The 21,727-nt window shown below is 40.3% G+C and overlaps 1 protein-coding gene across 1 annotated transcript; it reads left to right on the top strand.

Moving 5' to 3' along the window:
- Nucleotides 1-2,924: 2,924 nt before the first annotated feature.
- On the top strand, nt 2,925-20,166 carry AQP1 (aquaporin 1 (Colton blood group); the record flags this gene model as incomplete). Its single annotated transcript, XM_079538023.1, has 4 exons — nt 2,925-3,311; nt 18,189-18,353; nt 18,563-18,643; nt 19,987-20,166. 4 exons carry the CDS (start codon nt 2,925-2,927, stop codon nt 20,164-20,166), a joined length of 813 nt encoding a protein of 270 aa, XP_079394149.1.
- Between the last annotated feature and the right edge of the window lie 1,561 nt (nt 20,167-21,727).

The raw sequence follows: 21,727 nt of genomic DNA, 5'->3' as shown, positions 1-21,727 counted from the left end.
CTCTTTCCTACTATGCTTACATCGTTGATTTAACTTATTGTCTCTGCTGATTCCCTCAATTTTATGTGCAGAATACTTGTTCTTTTGCCTCTATCTCCCCTTGGTGGCTCATCTATACACACAAGACAATGTCTGCTGCATGTCTTCACATAGTGCTGCTATCACCACCATGTCAGCAATTAGTTAACAAGACAGCAGTGATGATCATGACATTGTTCACATCAGGTAAGACTGGCTAACAGCTCCCCAGATGTTTATATTCCATGTTTATATATAACAGTTTCTATCTTTATTTTGTTTCAGCTCATTAATATATATATATATATATAAATATATTTATTGTTTCTAAGTCTGTATGACAGTGTTAGTCATTAATTGTCTTCTGGTGGCATTCCAAGATATGAAATGAGGGGTGGGCAGAATCTATAAAGAGATCTTGATGAGTCCCAGGAGGAAAATAAATTAACTAACTCTAAAGGAGGGCAGCCAATTTATTGCTCTTGAGGAGCACTGAATCTGTGCATTACCCACATATGCCAAAGCTATCTCACAAAAAACTGAAGGTCTTGCTTGCTCTGTACCCCATCTCTGTTACTTTACTGCCAGGGATACCTAGGGGAAACTGAATGAATCAAACAGGCGTCTGCAACACTTCCCCAGACCATTTTCCTGGCTTCTAGTAATTTTCCTTTGAGGGATTCCTTCTCACCTTATCAGTACGGGGACAGAGGTTGTTTGGTCATCCAGACCCTAATTGTAGGAAGAAGTGAGTAAAGAGGGAGTTTCCTGTGGACACAGTGAATGGGATGGGCAGCTCCATCCCACAGGTGCCAATTTGGGACGCATGGAAAGTACTTGCTCTTGTAAACTATTCATAGAGCTCTTCTTTCCCGGAGGTGTGTGATGTATGCCTTGGGCATCTGGCGGTAGGGCCAGGGAAACTGGTCACGTATGATCTTCAGGTCTTGGGAACAGTTTGCAAAACAGTAAACAAAAAAGTTCTGCTGAAGGGAATACAACCAGCCTCAACATTTTGATCTTAAAATTCCACCGTGAAATTTGTCTAAATTTGAATTTTGATTCGTCTGTCACCTTATGCCTCATTGCAGTTCCACTGTAATTAGAAGGATGAAGCCAATAATTAATTTGTCCCTATTTCATTGTTCCTCCCCCCCTTTTTCTTTTTCTTTTTCTTTTTCTTTTTCTTTTTCTTTTTCTTTTTCTTTTTCTTTTTCTTTTTCTTTTTCTTTTTTCTTTTTCTTTTTCTTCTTCTTTTTCTTCTTCTTTTTCTTTTTCTTCTTCTTCTTTTCTTCTTCTTCTTTTTCTTCTTCTTCTTCTTCTTCTTTTTCTTTTTTTTTTTGGGGGGGGAGGAGGGGAATTTGTGCAGTGCTGTTGTGTAAGCACATTATTATAAAACAGAACAAAATAAAACTACTTATTCAGAAAATCAAAAACATCTGAAGACTAGAAAGAATAAGGACATGGGGACAATGGCTGAGGATATCCAGATTTTTATTCAAACAGAGCTCTGCCTTGAATCTGAATCATCTTCAGAAAGATGAATAGGCTTTAAAAAAGTCACCTGTCAATTATCTAATGCTATCCAGCTGTGTATTTGGTTTTATTCCTATAGTGACACATTAACTAATTTAAGCGCAATTTAGAAGTCGGCAGCGGCACATCGAGGGAAGAAGAAGAAAAAGGAGGAGGCGGAGCGGTGGGATGATTTTAAGCGCTCTTCTTTCAAGACTTGTGCCTGGGGATTTTGTTTCTGCTTTTGGATCGACTGCTGCACAGCTGTAAGTCCGAGGAAGCCCCCTGGCTTACAGAATGAGCTGTCAGCAGCCGCTCAACCTGCAGCGTTCTGAGAGCGCAAGGGTTAATCCGAGGCATGCACACACGTCCTGCCGCGATAACGCCCCGAGCGATGAGACCTTTTGCTCCAGAGGATATTCTGGCTCTGTCGGGTGATTCATTTTGTCTGCAAAATCAAGCCTGTAATGCCTCTTCTCCCTTGCGCTCCCCTTCCGTCCCTGTTTCAGTCTCCCCGGTGACAGCTGATGTTCCGCTGCGTTTTCACTGCAGGACCCCGAGCAGCTGCTTTGCGCTGTTTGGGAAACCCTGGGATTAGGTAAATTAAATAATAATAATAAAAATAAATATATCCCTCAGCACCCAAATCATGGCTATGGGGAGCTTCCCTTTGCTGCCGTGCCTGGTCCGATTTACACAGCAGCCACGGAGGTGGGGAGCGAGCCCTGCTTCAGCCGACTCAGATCACTGCACGATGCTCTCTGTCTGTCCGTCTGTGGTCAGGATGGCCAAAACGCACCCGGTCCCCACGGTGCCAGCAGGAGAGACTTGTCTATCTGTTTTCAAATGAAACAGGGATCTTTCCGTCTCTACAGCGCGGATTTAGTTGTCAGCTCTGTTTACTATTGCTGGATGTCCCCCAGCTGCCGCGGAGCTGAGCACAGTAACTCAGCGGAGAGCTTCTCCTTTCAGCCCTTTGTCAGGCTGAGACCCCGCGACAGCCCTCGCTGCGACCTGAAGGATGAGGGATGTTAAGCAGAGCGAGCGTAACATTCCCAGGGCACTCCCAAGGGCTATTCCAAAGGCTTGAAAAAGCCCCTTAAAAACGGCAGCAGAGATCGAAGGCAGTTAAGGGAGAGGGAGAAAAAAAAAAAGGAAGAAAAAACTTTGGCAAGCGTGCAGTGTCTTACATCAATCTAGCAGTCAGCATCGATGTAGATGTTCTTTCCTCCTTTTGTGCAACACCCCTTCCCTCCTACAGACCACCCAAAGCCCTATAAATAATCCAAGGACCGTATTTTTTCTCCAGCTTTCTCTTCAGACCTCGAAGGGAAAATATCAGGCGGGAGAAAGAAACAGAAGAGAGAGAGGAGGGCAGAGAGAGAGGAGAGATGGCCAGCGAATTCAAAAAGAAGATGTTCTGGAGGGCGGTGGTGGCCGAGTTCCTCGCCATGATCCTCTTTATTTTTATCAGCATTGGCTCGGCTCTGGGTTTTAATTTCCCAGTGTCAGTCAACGGGACATCAGCAACTCAGGACAACGTGAAGGTTTCGCTGGCTTTTGGGTTATCCATCGCGACCATGGCGCAGAGCGTGGGCCACATCAGCGGTGCCCACCTGAACCCGGCGGTGACCCTGGGCCTCCTGCTGAGCTGCCAGATCAGCATCTTCAAGGCGCTGATGTACATCCTCGCCCAGTGCCTGGGGGCAGTGGTGGCCACCGCCATCCTGTCCGGAGTCACCTCCTCTCTGCCCCACAACTCCCTGGGGCTCAATGCGGTAAGCTGAAACTTCGCTGTCCCCCCCCTTTTCCCCCCAACTCTTTTTTTTCCTGAGTAGAACTGAGAGGGCAACACCTATAAGGATGCGTGTGGTGGAGGTGGTGACCTCAGGCAGGGCACTTGTCCTGACCGATGACAGGGTGCATGCATTCACTGCTGTCAGATGAAGCACTAATTTAATCCTTTTCTTTGGTAAGAGATGCCATAGGGATGGTCCCTTCTGTCCGTTCTTTTTCAGAGCTTTATGGTCATTATCAGTTTTGCTCGTGTTCAATTTTGCATATCCATGCTGCAGAAAAGTGCCTTTTGGTACAAATGTAACATTGAAATCGCTGTCATTTGCATGACTTTCCTCTTTCCTGATTCTGAAGGTCTCAGGTAACACGTCTTTGGCTCGTGATGCTGGTTAATGTGTATACACCGGTGTTTTCACGTCTGTGAATGTGATTCTTTTTCAATACCTCATTAATAGTTTGTGTAACCTGATGAGTGCAGTGCAAGAACCTATGGGACCAGTGAGAGAGATGGGTAGCAGGAGAAATCCTATCACAAAAGGTGTGAGCATCACCTGTTGCATTTGGCATAGTGCTTTCATCCTGCCTGATTCAGAATCTTAGCAGCACTTTTCTTCTTTTTCCTACTTTAACTGAGCAAAAATGAGGGGAAAAAAAAATGGATTTCTCAGGTGTAATTCAGAGGATGAAGTGAGGAATCTGCATTTATGAGAGGTGCAGGTTTCAGACCTCTCCCATCCAGGTGCTCACAGCTGCTGACCATTACAGCATGCAGACAGCTGCATGGTGGCAACCCCTCCTCCTCCATGCATTGTTCTTCTCTGCTGTTGTCTTTGTACCATAACAGGAGCAATAGGGATAGTTACCCTTTTCAACATGAAATCATCCCACTGTCAGTGGATGTCAGTAAGGAAGTCCTACAGCCACAGCAATACCCAGAGGAATACTATAAGTGGAAATTTCCTTCTGGTCACTTATCTCACCTGATTCTATTAAGAATTTTGTAGCTTTTCTATGGCCCCCCTCTTGCAGTATAGTCAATGCAGTTTGAAACTTGAATGTATTTGAAATCTTATGCACACTGGTGCACAAAGCTCCAAATACAAATACAGTATCAGTTCAGAAAACATTTTGGGGAAGAAAAAAAAAAAAAGGAAAATAAAAGTTTTAAGCATTCTGTGGCATGGGAGTTATTTCTAAGCGTGAGGAAGAGGAGCTTTTGAAAACAGAAAGGTGACATGAAGGAGGTCACTGCCGAGGCTGCTCACCTCCCTGCAGGGATCCCAACCTGCCACCCATCTGGGAACTCCTCTGGGATCATTCAAAACATTTTTTGGTGAAGGAGAGGGAATCTTTTTATTAACTCCAATGGGCTCTGGCTCTGTGTGTGAGATGTGATCCTTTCCTCTGAAACCACTGGCAGAGGGAAGTGCTGAACCGCATGGGACAGGGTACCCGCCCCGGTGGTTTCCTCGAGAGGTTTGGCTGCCAGCTGCCATGGAACATGGGAGGTCTGCTTTCAGCAGCATTCCCATTTGGTCTTTGCCTTTTGCCTGCCACAAAGCACTTGTGGCTGGCTGCTTCCTTTGCCCTGAAGCCCTGAAATTGGCTGTTTGCAAAGTGGGTGTAAGGGACCACCCCAAAAGCTTGCTCCTCTGTTGGTAATTCTTCAAGTTGCAAAGATTTAAGTCAGAGCTCTGCACAAAGGCATCTAAGTAGAGAGAAGTCAGAGATGGAAAAATCACTCTGTGAATCACAAAACCTGCATTTGAGAGTGGAAGTCTTGCCCCTCCGCTGGAATACATTCAGTGCACCTTTTCCAATGCCATAAAATCAACGGTAGGAGGATGTGTACTCAGAGTTTTGATCTTTTATTTTCTATTTCCTATCCAGCAATAAATGTTCTGGATAGAAGAGGCTGGGGGGGGGGGGGGGGGGGGGGGGGGGAGAGACATTTCAGGAAATGGGGAGAGCAACAGCTGTCCCCTGTAAGAAGCAACTGGTGAGGAAAGCAAATCCATTCTTTTCCCACTCAGCTGGGAACAGCTGGGGAGGGAAGGTGGGGATTTGAGGGGGCAGTGGGTCTGAGCCCAGCATGGGGACAACAGAACAGCTGTCCTCATGCAGAGCTGATCACCACGGGACACATCCTGAAGTCACACTGCACTGCCTCCTTCAGCAAACAGAGCATAAGGAGATCCACAGAGACTTGCTTTGATGTCATGCTTGCTTTTCAACCTGAGAATAAGGAGGGAAGGGGCAGAGCTGGCATTCCTGATGCCTATTTTATCTTCTTATCCTTCTAGTAGAAAATGAGGTATAGATTCACTACTGAAAAAAAGAATAGAAAGAAAGGGAGTGCTCCATTTTGGCAAAGCTTGGGAAGGTGGCTTGGGTATGCATGACTGCTTCCTCTTTTCAGGCCTTGCCATGGACTTGAAAGGGTGTTTTTTTGTGGTTTTTTTTTTGCAGGAAAATTATGGTGGGAACAAGTCAATGGAATCAGTGGCTATCCAGTGCCCTCGCTGATGCTGGGTGGGATTGTATGGGTGGGATAGATTCTGTTTTATCCTGCCCAGCTGCAGATCCTGCAGCAAGGGGCCTTAGAGCTGATATCAATTCCTTAGGTTCTGTGCCAGCTCATAGGGAGGAGACAAACAAAGGTATTTCAGCTCTTAGACCTTCTCTGTTGTCCTATAGAGAGACCTAGATCTTTTCCTTTACTGTAGAGGAAACTTGGTATGATGAGGCTCCAGCCTTGTGAACCTTGATTGTGTGATGAATCTGTGCCTTTCTTATTGCCCGAAGGAAAGGAAAATGCAAGCAAACAGAGCACAGAATACAGGAATGGAAGGTACAGGGCTGAATAGAGAAAGAGGGCAGGAGAACGCAGGATGCTCCTTTACCATATTCAATATGAAGGTCTGTTTTACTCTTAGAGGCAAGCAAAACTGTCCCACATGAGGAGTCTGATCTAAACTTCACTGAAGTCAATGCAAACTTTTTTAACTTTGCCTGGTTCTAAGTAAGAAATTCTGGACAATATTCAGAGAAGTATTTGGATTACTGAATCCTTTTAAGACAAAACTTCCCGTATATTTCAGTAGTAGCATGATTGCCCAAGCAAAAACTTGGAGCACTGAAAAAACTGAAAGAGTAGTAGTCAGTGTTTGTTGTTCTAAGAATTTGAATGTTTATACTTGTATCATCTAGTATCTTTTTTTTGCTTTTTGGTATTTTTTTTTTTTGGCAACTGGATTACTTCATTTTATAAATCTCCATTAGGTAAAAATGTAAGAATAGAGAAAACATAATCCAAAGTGCACTCATCTGCCAACACAGTTGGCTATTGTCTAGTGAGGACAGATCTGTAGTTTGGATAGTGGAAGAAACTACTCATCATGGGCAATTAATGGCCAACAAAGAGCTCAAGCAGGAAAGACAGGTGAGAGGAGACGTCTGACCTCTAAGGTAACACAATATTTGCTGTTCAGCAAAGTTTATTGTGAGAACTTTCATCAGGCTATTAAAAACGTGCTGAGCAAAATTATTTATTTCTCTTTTTGTTTGTTTGCTTCTGGTTGTTTTTCATTTTTTGTGAAAATGGTCATCTTCTGAAAAAATGCAGACTCTCCTTTACCAATTAGTAATTTTCAGTAGTGTCTGCATTTCTATATACTGACTTAAATGCCAGGAATTGGGGAGCCATCGTCTGGAAATACTTTGAAAAATCTGCCTCAAAGATTATAAAAACTAAATTTATATATATATTGTTCCAAATGGATCAAAAGTTGTAGGGAAGAAAAACAGACCCGCAGGTAGTTTTGCTCAGGGTCAATACAATGAAAAGGAAAACAACCAAGAATAACAAATAGAAGAACTCTGTTTTGAAAATTGCTTCACGGTCTAACAAATGTTGTTTGTGGAACTGAGGAACTTTCGAGAAAAGTCAGAGGAGGTGAGATCAGTGGGTTGTCCAGAGAGGCTGTGAATGCCCCATCCCTGCAGGCATTCAAGGCCAGGCTGGATGTGGCTCTGGGCAGCCTGGGCTGCTGGTTGGCGACCTGCACACAGCAGGGGGTTGGAGCTGGACGAGCATCGTGCTCCTTTGCAACCCAGGCCATTCTGTGATTCTATGACTTTGGAGGTCTGGAGTATTTATTCAAGACTGATGGATAGCCATATAGATACCACTCCTACAATGTGGGAAGTCACTTGCTCCTGGAACACCCTTTGGGTTTTCAGTGTGATCAAATCTCTGCCTCCTTTAGGTGCCTTGAGGGCATCACAGGCTGTAGGAAGCTCCAAAATTCCCACATACGGTCCTACCAGCCATGGCCCTCCTACCATGGGAGTAGGACTTGAATGCTTGCTGTTGGTGACTCAGTGCTTCCCTTTGTGATTTCCCTCTCCTTCTGCCCACGCCCTCTGAGTCTGCTCTCCTCCAGCCTCAAATTAAGCAGTGTCTGGTTGCGTTGGTAGAGTTTCCAAAATAAACAGAGAGCTTGACAGCATGAGTGGACAACTGAGTCAGTGATTGATTAAGCATTAAATGATGCCACTATTTCTCTGACTCAGTACAGATAATGTGGTTGCCAGGGTGCCACTTGATGGATGAGATATGCAGTTGCTTTCCTGAACTCTTGTGCTTATTAAAAGTGTCCTGATACCTTTTTTCAATGCAGACTATGTACTACACTCTTCTCCAGCTTCCATGCCATCAGCTTCATTCTCTGTATCACCGCCCTCTGCCTTCCCTGTTTTTGATCAGATTTAGGATCCTCCAGCCAACGTTGCCTGGATATCTGTGTACTTAAACTCTGGAGCTGCAACATGGGACCAGAAGCAGCTGCACTTTCAGAGTGAGCAAAATGGTTCCTGTACATGAGATTAGTCCATAATTTTTTGTTTCTTAACAAAGAGTAGCACAATAGCTCTTTATTCGATTTCAATCTTGCAGCAGCCGTCTTTTATGGCTTGCCAGCATTGTATTGAATCACAGCATGCCAGGAAGGTGGAACATAGGAAAGGCACCTGCTCAGGAATGGCCACAGCCACAGCTGCTTTCTAAGGAGTTCACGCGAGACAGCAGAAATATCTGGGCTGAGATTTAAAACTGATGTTATCACCCATCTTCCAGTACCTTTGAGAATAACGAGGGTTATGGCTCTCATTCTATTTTTAAGACTCAGAGATTATTTTTATTTTCGTTTCTACAAAAAATTGGCTTAGTGCTTCTGCTCCGTAATGAGATAACCATTCCCTAAGCTTTTCACAGAATCACAGAATCACTGAGGTTGGAAAATACCACTAAGATCCCCAAGTCTAACCCCAACTTACTCCCACCATGTCCCTCAGTGCCACATCTCCTCAGTTCTGGAACACCTCCATGGGTGGTTGGCAGAGAGCACATAGAGGTGCAGTAGTGTGGATGTTTTTGATACATGATGAGGCCCTTGTTGATCACCCTTCTTAAGGTGGTTAATCCTTCAATGCTAAAACAGAGTAGTCCAAAGTGGGTTTCAAGCCATGAACAAGGTCAGCATCCAGGGGATCCAAGGATGATTGGTGCACTGTTTGAAAAATACTCTGCAAGCCTCAGAATAAAGGTCCTATTTGAACAGAAAAGATAAAAATTGATGAAAAGTGGGCATGTAGGCTTTTAAAATGAGTTGCAACAGAGCTAAAAATACTATTAATTTGTAAGATTGGTTAATGTTGTAATTCAAATTAGTTCATGGCTGTGGGTCTTTTTTTGAACATATATATGTTTCTGTTTTTGACCAGCTGTCCAAATAAGTAGGAATAAGTATGAAGGAAGTAAAGAAGGAAAATAACTTTTTTCCTTCCTGACTGGTGAATGAACAGTTGAAGTTGTTCTCCTTTCCTTGGCATTCTATGTATTATGTCATATACATTGGGGTATTTTGTGCTTAGGCATACGCACATCTCCACGCACACACTCATACACAATAGATAGAAGGATAGAGACACAGAAAGATAGAGGGATAGATTGTTGGATAGATTTGTGGTTAGATATGTGGATAGATAGATAGACAGACAGACAGACATATAGAATGACTTTTCAGATCAGGTTGACCCAAATTCCATACTCTAATTTAATTTCACTTTACATTAAAAATATATGCTAGTAAGTATTAATTTTTAATCAAGATCTGACGTGGCCTAAAAGAGACCTAGGAGAAAGCTGGGGAGGGAGGGACTCTTTATCCAGGACTGTAGTGATAGGACAAGGGGGAATGGCTTTAAGAGGGGGGTTTTAGATTAGATGGTAGGAAGCAATCTTTCATGGTGACAGTGATGAGATCTGAGCACAGGCTGCCCAGACAAGATATGATGGCCCATCATTGGCAGTGCTCAAGGCCAGATTCGATAAGGCTTTGGGCAACATGATCTGGGTCTGGTGGGAGATGCCCTCACCCATGGCAAGGCTTAGAATTAGATGGACTTTAAGATCCTTTCCAACTCAAACTATTTCAGGATTTTGTGATTCTATGGCAAGAATCTAAGGACAAATGGAAATTTCCACAAGAAACATGAGAATGAATATTATGGATCTCTTCTTGATATGCTGTTAAAAACAGCAAGTCATTGCAGCAGGGCTCGTGTATCTTAGGAGATAATTTGGACCCTTGAGCGTGTTGAGAACAGCATCCCTTTAGTCAGAGAATCCTAAGAAGTATAACTATCTGGCTTGTATATTGTTACCTTAAGAGAAGCGTTTCTTAAAACAAGGATACTGAAACACATTACAAGTACTACAGGAAGAAAAAATAGCCCTTGAAAAATTTCCTGTTTGTCTCAAGAGGAAATTGCCTGTTTTCTTTAGAGCAGTAGTACATTCTTGCTTATTTGTCTTGCTCTAACTTAATTGAGAGTATTCAATAAACGAGAGATCTTTACCTGATATTGTAATTAATTTGTCAAAAAAATCTTTATTCTTGGAAAAAAATCTTTGTTCCTGGGTTAAAGAAACCACACCAAACTATTCCACTGTTCCACAGCTCCACAGTTCTTGTCTGTGTTTCTCAGATTCTGTGTTCCCCTGCCTTTCTTTATTCCGTGTACTCCTCAGAACCCTCAGTACAAAGTTAATGCCAATGTCATGGAGCAAGTGAATGTCTGCTGTTGGTTTTCCTGCCCTGTGTGGGAGCAGAATGGGGTGTATGTGTATTTATTAACACACAACCTGATGGGAAAGCACTACACTTTCTGGCATTCAGAGCCAAAGCTCGTGCTGGTATTTACCTCTTGCAACTCCACTGAAGTAAATGATATCTGAAGCTATGGCACAACAATAATTTGTTGAATCAAACATACAGGCCTGTCAGACATCCTGAAGGAAACTCTTTAAACAGCAGGAGGCCAAAAAAGTATGCTGAGAGCTCTGCAAGAGGTTTCTCTTTTAACATCTGAGGATGGGAAAGCAGCCAAGAAATCCTCCATGTACTTTCCAAGCAGATTCCTGTGCATCCCTTCTGCAGTAACCACTGAGAGGTACCACCAAAAAGCAAATTTTCCGTGCTCTTGACACTTTCTGTGCCAGGAGAAGTTAATGAAGGCTTTGAAAGCAGAAGTGTGGTTCAAGTTTCCTTACATATATTTATGTAATTTCCCTTGAAGTTATGATGAGTGCATTTGAAACGAGGAATGAAAATAAGTAAACTCAGGCATGGCCTCTACTTCTTCTTTTCATAGGACCTGTTGCTTGATGATCAAGGTAGAAAGGGATCTGGAAATTTTTCCCTGATTTCTGCACTGCAGTGCTCACACTTAGAGCTGTACTTTCAACTCATGCAGAGCTCTTGAATGATCTGCAAAAGACTGGCAGTAAGAACTACTTCAAAAGTGGGAAGTTTGAAAACTTCGCAGGTGGGCTGAAGGGAATTTCTAGTGCAAAATGAACATCACTTCGGTTCAATTGCCAAAAACCATGCTGTGGCTTTTGTTTGAATCTAGATGGTTATTCCAGGAGCAACTCTGAAAGGTAGATTGCACAAAACTCAAAATTCAGATATGTCTTCATTTCCCCATTGAATCATATAATCATAGAAAGATAGAGTCACCAAGATTGGAAAAGACCTCAACGATCATACAATCCAATTGTCCACCTATCATAGAATCATAGAATCATAGAATCATAGAATCATAGAATCACCAAGGTTGGAAAAGACCTAAAAGATCATCCAGTCCAACCATTCACCCATTCCGAATAGCTCTCACTAAAACATGTCCCTCAACACAACATCCAGCCTTTATCACCAGTATTTCCCCACTAAACCATGTCCCTTAGTGCAGTGTCTAAACGTTTCTTGAACACAAGAACCACCATCTCCTTTTGGACTGACAATATGAGAGGCCATAAACAGCGCCCTGATATAAATGAGTGCTTCACATATTCTACTGAAAATGAACAATTTATTTGTGTTTGGCTGTGCAAAGGAAAGTATCACTATTCTGCATCCTTTGAATAGTAGTTGTTTATTTCATAGGAGAAAAAAATAAAAAGAAAAGAAAAAAACATGTTTCCCAGGGCCACATCAGAAGGTTAAAGTGTAAATGAGACTGTTTAACAAACGGCCTTTCTCCAACTAACTGTGTTAAATGGAAGTCCCATACAGTTACTGGCTTTTACTACGTGTCATTGGCCATCACTCTTCTCTTTATTGCATCCCAGGCTGCTGCGAGACAAAGCCCAGGCCAGGTTCCCATCAGCTGGAGGATGGGGTGGGAGGGAGGTTAGCCTTGTTCCTGCAGGCTGTCCGCTGACCAAAGAATGGAAAACATAATTTGCGCTTGGGGAACTGAACGTGCCCCCTTTAGAACTCTGAAGGCTGTATTTGTAGGAAGGATAACCTAACAAAGGACAACATGTTTTGTCCGTAGGTTCTGCTGAATGCTTCTATTGTTGACCTAGGATTCAATCCAAAGCTAATCCTTTGCCTCATAAGCAGCTCCATCTGAGTGCTCTTGCTATATAATTTTAAATGAAACTCTTTAGATCTCTCTCTTTCACTCTGCTTTCTGAAGGAATGTGACTTTTCTACTTTCGGGATCCCTAATGAGTAAATAATGAGTACAGAATCATCAGTTTCAGAGTAATGTTATTAAATTGCAAGGAGAGAAGAGAATAACTGTGACTAAATAGCGAAGGATACGTTTGGACTGTGAGTTAAAGGGAGGTTTATAGCTATTCCAGCCGGAGAAGGGGAGGTTACTATGACAGGAGTTATCAACTTACAAGCATGGTAAACGTGGAGCTGAAAGAATTAGAAGAACAGACAAAATGATGGGCAGCTTTGAGGGAAGTAGGAAGATTAATTTCTGAGATTGCATTCAAAGAGCAGCGTATCAACTAACTCTGCCCAGCAAAACACTTAAATGTTAGTTTGGTGTGAAGAAGCATATTGAATATTTCTGGTGTAAGGATGAAAAGGAGAGCATAAACCATTTAAACCAGTATGAAAAGATTTCCTCGTCAAGGAAAACAAGGAAAGACTAAGATGGGAAGGCTTAAGCTGTAAGAAGAAAACATAAAAAGATTCATTTTTTAAATAGTCTGCCAGTAATATAGCCATGGAGGGAGACTCCTGTTGAGTTGAGAAGAAATGACAGAAATTTTCCCTTAAGAAAAGTCTACCATGGAAGAGAAAAGTTAACCTGGAATACTGAAAACATCAGGCCTGGTGCAAATAGCATCTTATTTGAATTCAGTCCACAGAGAAGGAAGACTCTCTGACATAAAGATATTATTTGTTGCAGCAGTTCTTGTTCCCAGCATGAATATTAAAAATACTTTAATAAAAGTTAATGCAGATGTGTTGAGAAGATGCCGTGGTTTCGCTTTTCTGTCTTGAAAAAGCATCAGCCAGCTTTGCTTGCTGTGAAGTGTTTCATAACTGAGGAGAAAATTGACATTCCCGTACTGAAAAGTTGATTTCTACATTTCCAGAGGCCTAATCTTTTTCAGGAATAATGAGAAACTAATCCCCGTTATATGAAAGCAAGGTTAACCCTAGAAGATGCTGCCTTTTGCTGAGTTTGTTGGATGACATGAGGCAGGCATGGCATCACATCATGAAACCACCTTGCATAACAGCTCTCTTATCCATATAACGGGAAACAGCTTTGAGCCTGATATACTTTGATTCCTGATGAGAAAAATATGAAGCCACTGGAGAAGTACACAGTTGGGTTTACCTTGGGCCAGTTTAATTTCCTGTCCCTGTTTCTCTTTTGAAGGCAGATATCTAATAAATATCCTGTTCCAAAAAAAAAGGAGAGAGGAGGGAAAAATAAAAAAAAAGAAATAAAACATACCATTTGCCCACACTGTTGCTGGAAGCTGAGGAAGTCAGTCAGCTAAACATGGCAGCTATGGGCACCAAAGTGAATCTTCCATAGTTCCAGTTGCAGATAAATCACAACTATTTGATGTTGTGGAGAGACAGAAGCAACTGCTACTCATTCCCTAAAAACAAAAAGCAGTTGCTCACCTCAAGGAGTTTTTCTCATGGCCGTGACTGGAAATATCCAGTGGTGCAGAACTCAGTATTCAACATGCCTGAGTACTGAGCATCCAGCCAATTTCTTCTTGGGAGCCATGGGCTTTCTGATTGAGATAGGAATTTTATTAATTTAAAAAACTCCAGCCATTTTATTTTTTATTCCCCACTATCTTGTTCTGAGTCACACTGAACTCAAGTAACAACGGTGGCAGGATTCAGCTGATGGAAGGATGTACTTCATGTGGGCTGTCTGCATCTATGCTTCTGCATGTGATATTGGTGCTTTTACAATCAAGGTGAAATTGTTCAGATCAAAGCACTGCAGTCAAGGCAGCGATTCAGCTGGTCAGCTATCTTTATGTCCCACTGTAATCTTCAGATCTTGCCAATAAAGCAACCCATTTCTTAGGTACATTTCTGATGCTTTTCATGTCAAAACAGTGCAGTGATTTAGAAATGATGTTCAGTGAAACAATTCATCTGAACACAAAGTGCCATCTAAAATGCAGAGTGTGTGGGAGATATTGGAGTAAGGTGAAAAAGGGCCAGAGATTTTCCCAGAGATGCATCAAAGACAAAAGCAGCCCATGTCCCTGCATTTTTTGTCATAATCACTGGTAATCAGCATACCAATGTAGCAAAGAAAGTCGTTTCAGTGTGGTACAAGTCACTGGAAAAGAATGCTTTCTCTCCAGCACTACCATAGAGGTGAATACATCTTACACTTCAAGGCATTATTGTATCTATTTAATAATCATTCTTCCATCTTTTTAAGCAGATATGGGCATCTTAAATTACGAATATACTCAGAATAGCAGAATAATAGATGTTAAGATCAGTTAAGATAAGCTGATATTTACTGTCGTGTATATTGAACTCCACCGTGACCAAGGACTATATAAATACAGATACATGCATGTGTACATCAGTGTTCATTTTAATTTGATGGCTCTCTATATGGAATGCTATGAAATGAAATAAACCTTCCTACCACTCCTTGTTATTGTGCAGGGAGAATTTGATGAAGACTCATGGTGCTCCATGTGTTGCTGTAGCCTAGGAGGGTCAGCCTACTGCTGTAGTGACACTACAACTCTGACAAGTAGGCAAATAACCAACATATGTGATAGTATACTTACAAACACAGCAAACCAGGACATCCAAGGCTTGCCTCTGTCTGCATTTGGAACACGGCCCAGAGTTCTTGCTCTTGCAGTGGAGAATCTTACGTCCCTGGCAGTCTGCGTAATGTGACACGCTAGAGGAAAGCAAAAGGTTTCCTACGATATTTCCAGGTTTTATTTGGTTCCACACAGCCCATCAATAAGTGTTGATTAGCAGGGAGAATGACCTCAAGTCACGTCAACCTTAGGATTTGTTTTTCTGGAGGGAAAGGAAGACTATGATTTCCTCTCCTCAAAGATAAGAATTATCACAGGTTTTGAAGGCAGAATTTTGCTCTTTTTGTCTTTTTCTTTCTTCTTTCTTTCTTTCTTTCTTTCTTTCTTTCTTTCTTTCTTTCTTTCTTTTCTTTCTTTCTTTCTTTCTTTCTTTCTTTCTTTCTTTCTTTCTTTCTTTCTTTCTTTCTTTCTTTCTTTCTTTCTTTCTTTCTTTCTTTCTTTCTTTCTTTCTTTCTTTCTTTCTTTCTTTCTTTTTCTTTCTTTCTTCTTTCTTTCTTTCTTTCTTTTCTTTCTTTCTTTCTTTCTTTCTTTCTTTCTTTCTTTCTTTCTTTCTTTCTTTCTTGAAGACCTTCAAAGCAAAGAAAAGTCTTATGCTAGGTTAGTATTTATTCATTTCAAATGCCAAGGCTTTTCATACTTTAACATGAATGCTTCAGATCTCAGATATAGACTCTCTGGGGTTTAAAATTTTCATTATGATAGAGGAGAATTAGTTTCATATACGCTTTTGGGCATCTGTATACACTCACTTATTTACAAATATGCTTGTTTTTTATTTGGCCCTCCAAATGTGGGATAAGATCTTCCAGATTCTGTAGTACAGATCTTTTATTTCAGTACGATGCGTTTGAAATTTAACTTACTGAGTTGCAACCCAAATGCAGCAAATGGAGTTATTGTTTTAAAAAAGGAAAGGATAAAAGTAATAGAATACTAATTTAGTATTATATCAGGTGTTCAGTATGAATTTCTAGATCGTGTCATTCTCACTGCCAACTCACATGTACATAATTTATATTTCTCACATATAGATCATGTTTGTGTTGAAGATGGTTTTAGTTTCTACTCCTGCAGGAGCCAAAATATCCATCATTTGAACAAAGATTTTCTTAGCTATACTAATAAATTAATATTAGTTTCATAAACTAATTTTATAATGAATTCTAACTCAAGGTTTATCTGTTCTGCATGTTAAAGAACAAGATACAGAATTATGTTATTTGTGTTTCAGATGTCATTTCTTAGAAATTAATACATTTTCACTGTTGTTAAGACAGACAATATCCTCTTATTTTTACAAACATTATATTATTCTATGTTACAGAGAAGAAGTGAGAAAACTGAATAGCAAAGGTGGAAAGCGAAGGAGTTTAACAAAACCTCCTGAAGTTTTGAAGTTTTCTTCAAAAAAGTTTCATTAGTCAAATACTAATTTTAGGAAAATTGCAATGTAAAGCATGTAAAGAGGTTTAATACATGATTTCCCATAGTTTTATTTTTCTGACAGGTCAACATAACAAGCAATTATGTTTTTGTTATGTATGACCTTGCAACGTTTAACACAGAGGCTGTGACAGATGGGACAACCTACTGATAGCTCTATTACTGAGTGCATGTTTTGCAGAGCATGCTTCCTACACTGAGTCATTTACATTCTCATTTTTTCTGACATGTGTCCAAGCTCATGTTTTATCCCATCTATGCAGTGCAGTTACCTCTGTTTAACAACAATTCGTTCAGCTCATAAAGATTTGTCTTAACGAAGACACCAGTGAACGCAATCATTAGAAACAGAATTAAAGCCCTGATATATCATTATTAATTTAGATCCATGGTTACTTGTGAAGAAAACTTTATAATAGTACTACAGAAACATGAAAAGGCTGTTATCTTCTAATGTTCATGTATGTGAATTTCTGTGGTTTCTATATGTTCTACAACGCATACATTATTAAGAAACTCAACTGATTCTCTGATTAACAATACAGTAGGAATATCTACATCTGCCAATGAGTTTTTCTGCAGAATCCACTTTATTTCACAGATAAACCAAAATACTTCATCAACCCTTTAGGATTTCTGTATTGGGGATGTTTATTCTACCTATCAAAGTCACTGGGTGGGATTCAGTTCAAGGTACACCTAAAACTAATCTATATGTGAATTGTTTTAAAGTTCGTGTTATGGTCAAATGAGATCTAGCCAATATAGCCAAAAAGGACAGAGCTATTCAGCTGATTCCCAAATGATCAACATGTCATCAGCTGAGTGGCTTATCCCTGCTGACTATGTTCATTTCCTCTCAAGTTCAGAGATACAATTCTTGAACACTGGCAGCTGGAGCCATTTTAGATACCCATGGCCTCCTGTAAAACTGGTGTCACATGAAAGCCATGAAGAATCCAGGTATTTCAAATGGCATTAGAGGAACATTTTCAGGCAACTAAACTGCATATAGGTGACTTAAAATTTGGCAGGGAATTTGCCCATGCTACCTGCGTTTTGCTGTACATTGCCATCATAAGGTCCTCGTTTTGAAGAATTCATGTTAAACAACAGAAAATAAATAGTGGTAGGAGAAGAAAAGATTAATGTGACTTGTTGATAACAGAGATAGGTACCTTCAGGCTACTCAGAGCTGTGCTATCTTCTTACTCTATTTGCCCCTTCCTCCTCATGCTCCTGTTTGTTTGGCAATTGTTGCTAATGTCAAGTTGAGCAATGTTTAATTTGACCACTGCATCCTCATTCTCACAAGCAATGAATAAATGTCTTATGGCAAGAGAGGTCATTTTTACAGATATATTCTATTGAAGACAAATCATTAACAGATTTGTCTTTCACACGCACACCAGTTACATTCTCGTTGTGTCTACTGGTTGAGTGTTTGCTTTGGCTGGATGCACTGAATGCAACCACCATGTTTTATCACTAACAGAAGATGGTTATATATGGTTATACCTACACTTGAGTGCAATAGCATGTGTTTCAACTCTCTCCTTTTTATTTTTGCTGTTAAGCAAAGGAAGCACAACTAGAGAAATGAATGTAGAGGTCTGCATTGAGATACAGCATCCCGTGAAACTCTGCTGTACTGTGTGAAGGCAGATAGGAATATCAGATTTTTTCTTTCCTTCTTGTCTCCATGCAGCTTGCAAAAGGAATCAATGCAGGCCAAGGACTAGGAATTGAAATCATTGCTACTCTCCAGCTGGTTTTGTGCGTCCTTGCCACCACAGACAGGAGAAGGAATGATGTCTCAGGATCAGCACCTCTGGCCATTGGTCTCTCTGTTGCCTTGGGACATCTCCTTGCAGTAAGTTTTAGCTCTCATTTTTGATGTGTGCAGTACTCTTCCTCGATATGGGCTGGTGAAGAAAGATAGATTGGCAAGACAGGAGTTCCATCCTTCTGCCTCCTCTTCAGAGACTGACCTTAATTCTATGCTGTTCATGGTAATGGTGTGTAATGAAGATGCCACATGTACTTTGATAACTCACTGCTGCTTATCCTTTTGACTCCTAGATTGATTACACTGGTTGTGGAATTAACCCGGCCAGATCTTTTGGCTCAGCACTGATTGCCAACAACTTCGAAAATCATTGGGTAAGTAGAAGAAATTTGCTTAACTTTCAAGAGATTTTGCTTATACACAATTTACAAGATCAGAAATATGTAAATCCAAGTAACTAACTGTTGCTGAGTTTCTGTTCCTATTTCACTGAACAATCTCCTTTTGCTCTTTGCTGACTATCTTTGGGAGATGCAGATTCCTCAAGATGATCGTATGTTTTCAAAGTAATACAGCTAATTTTCTCTGGTTATTTTCCCTTATGCATATTTAAGTAAGTAAATAAATAAATGATTAAAACATTAAAGCCTCATTACGCTGAATCCTGTGTTGAGAATATGTTGTTTAAACTAAGTTTGTAAATTGCTATGATTATTCCAGTAAAACCTACTTGTGAAATGCAGTGAATTATGCAATATTTGGAAGCTAATAAAATGCCCATCTACTTACACTTAAATATGCTTATGCACTTCCATGGATAAGTGCACTGGAAACACCACAGATTTTTAAATTATTAATAAATATTTAATGAGGAACTTCATGAACATGTACTTATTTCACTAAAACTCAGTGTAATTTGTTCTAACTCTCCCACTCGTTTTGGCAGCTTTTTGCACAAGATTTCTTGGAAGTTCACTGACAGTGCAATGGGGCAATGAAATTTTGGATATGAATGCCATTTTAATCTAAAAAGTAATACATACAAAATGAGGATGCTGTGGAAATTGTACAGTTTACTCCCACCTGGACACTTCTACTGGGATATTAGGATAATGAAACTGAGCAAGGAGCTAGTGTTTTCAGAACTGTGTGGAAAAAAATGTGTTGCTTTTGTGGAGAGAGTGAAAAAGGGAGTGATAATAATGCCTATTAAACCACTGATATCACTGGATAAAGAAAACATGTTTTCAGACTCAGCATCTCTTTGGCCAAGTACATCCCTCAAAATGATCTATTTGTTCTATTAAAATCATCTTGTTGGCTAAAATATTTATTCTTCCTACAAAAGTTGTTTGCCTCCTGTGGAATGTCCCTAGCTAAATAATAGCTAACAGCAAGTTAAGCCTCTAATTAGGTCCTCACTAAATACTACTTTCAGATTCACCTATCACTGAAGGTTACTGTGAGAAATGAATCACTTGTTGCTTTTAGAGATCGTTCCCCTCCACCTGCCAAATATAGCTTGAGCAACCAGTAGATACCTCATTTTAAATATCAGAAGTTGACAGTATAGTCACAGATATCCATTCCTGGGTCCCTTATCCAGTTTGTGGTTTCACTCTGAAGTTCATATAGAGGAACTTAAGCAGAAACTTGCAGAACAGCTTCAAATGCAAGATTACCTGATGTATTAACCAGGCTTGGAACTGTGTTCCAGATCTTCTGGGTTGGCCCAATCATTGGAGGAGCGGGTGCTGCCCTGATCTATGACTTCATCCTGGCTCCCAGAAGCAGTGACCTGACTGATCGCGTGAAGGTGTGGACCAGCGGCCAAGTAGAAGAGTATGACCTGGAAGGAGATGATATGAACTCCAGAGTTGAGATGAAGCCAAAATAAAGAAGGACAAGTTGGGGTGGGGGAACGCATCGGTTTTTGAAGATTTTATCAGTGTTATAGACTCTTTGTAAACCAGCAAGAAGAACTTTGTTTTGTAATTCAATATGGTTTTCCTTTTTTTTTTTTTTTTGCACCAGATCAAAATAGCTTTTTTATATCTGACGTTGTTCAACTACATTGTCTTCAGGCCAAGAATTCATTAGCATGATCTAAATAAATTGGGTTGATATTTAACCCTTCTCTCACTACTTCTAAATTTGCTGGTGTATTCACTGTGGCTGGCCCTCCCAGCACATCATGCAGTAGTGATGCATAGTTTGCTGAAAGAATAAAACTTCATCTGTACCATTCATAGGGGTTTATACCAGAAAAAGTATTTATATAGAAATGCAAGGCTGGTATTTAATGTCAGCAGTGCATGTGAAAAAAAAATTCTTTAATCATTTCCCAGAAGCATCTTTTGGAAGCAAAGGCTGCTAAAAATTGTTATCTAGAAAGAACCATAGTTTTCTAAATTGTTGATAATCTCCAAGAAAGAGGACCAGAAATACTGTTGAGCAGAACAAGAAGCTCCAGATTTCCAAGATCTGTTTACATTTTTCAGTGTTTCATCCTCTCTGAACCTGCATCCAGTTGTGAAGGGATAACCAAAAAATGTGTAGATGCGTGAATTCCTGGGAAGTGATAACTAGAAATGAGATTGAAGAGCAGTAGTTACAACAGCAATGAGAACAACATGGTGCTGATATGCAAACAGGACCTGATTGTTCCTGTGACTGCTCTACTTTTGCTTCTCTTATGTAAATTAACTGTATATTTGAAAAGAAACCAGGAAAAAAAAATAAAGACTCCTTTCTTCCTGACCCCATTTTAATAGCAAGTGCTATGATATTCAGGGACAATTAATAGATATACACACAGTATATTTTCTAATGACAAATACATACCTGTGTGTAAGTCCATTTTGAGGGTCATTTAAAAAAAAAAAAATATATATATATATATATAAATGTTTATATATGTGTTTTATACAGAAAGCTTAGTTATACAGAGTGCTGTTTTGTAAGAAAATAAGAGCAGAAAACAAGTGGAAGGAATTTCATAGGAGCTTAGCAAAATAAACGACACTGGAAACATGAAGAAAACTAACATTCTAAACAAAATGGAAGATGATTTTCTGTTTTTGTTTTAGTGTGTGTGCTACCTTTGATTTCCTGAATAACCCATAACAGTAGATGGTCTCACATACTAACTATAGACTATAGCTGAAGCAGGTAGGTGCTGATATACTTGTTCTGCACTAAACCATTTTACATAAAGAATGAGGCCCAGAGAAAACCTACATAAAAATGACACAGTTAACCCTTCAGACAAGCACCCCAGAGGTTATATGAGTGACAGATGACTCCTGGTGGACAGACAGCATGGACAGTGAAAATGAAAGAGGGTTGACGTAGGAATCCATATAGTTTGGATCATTTCATCTAGTTGAGCAGATTTACAAGATAGAAAGAAAAAAAAAACACAAAAAACAGAAACGCCAGCAGACCAAACCAGAATT

Source organism: Tetrao urogallus (genome assembly GCF_951394365.1).
Source record: "Tetrao urogallus genome assembly, chromosome: 7".
NCBI lineage: Eukaryota > Metazoa > Chordata > Aves > Galliformes > Phasianidae > Tetrao > Tetrao urogallus.
The sequence above is the reverse complement of the archived record's forward strand: the minus strand, read 5'-3'. Positions and strand labels throughout refer to the sequence as shown.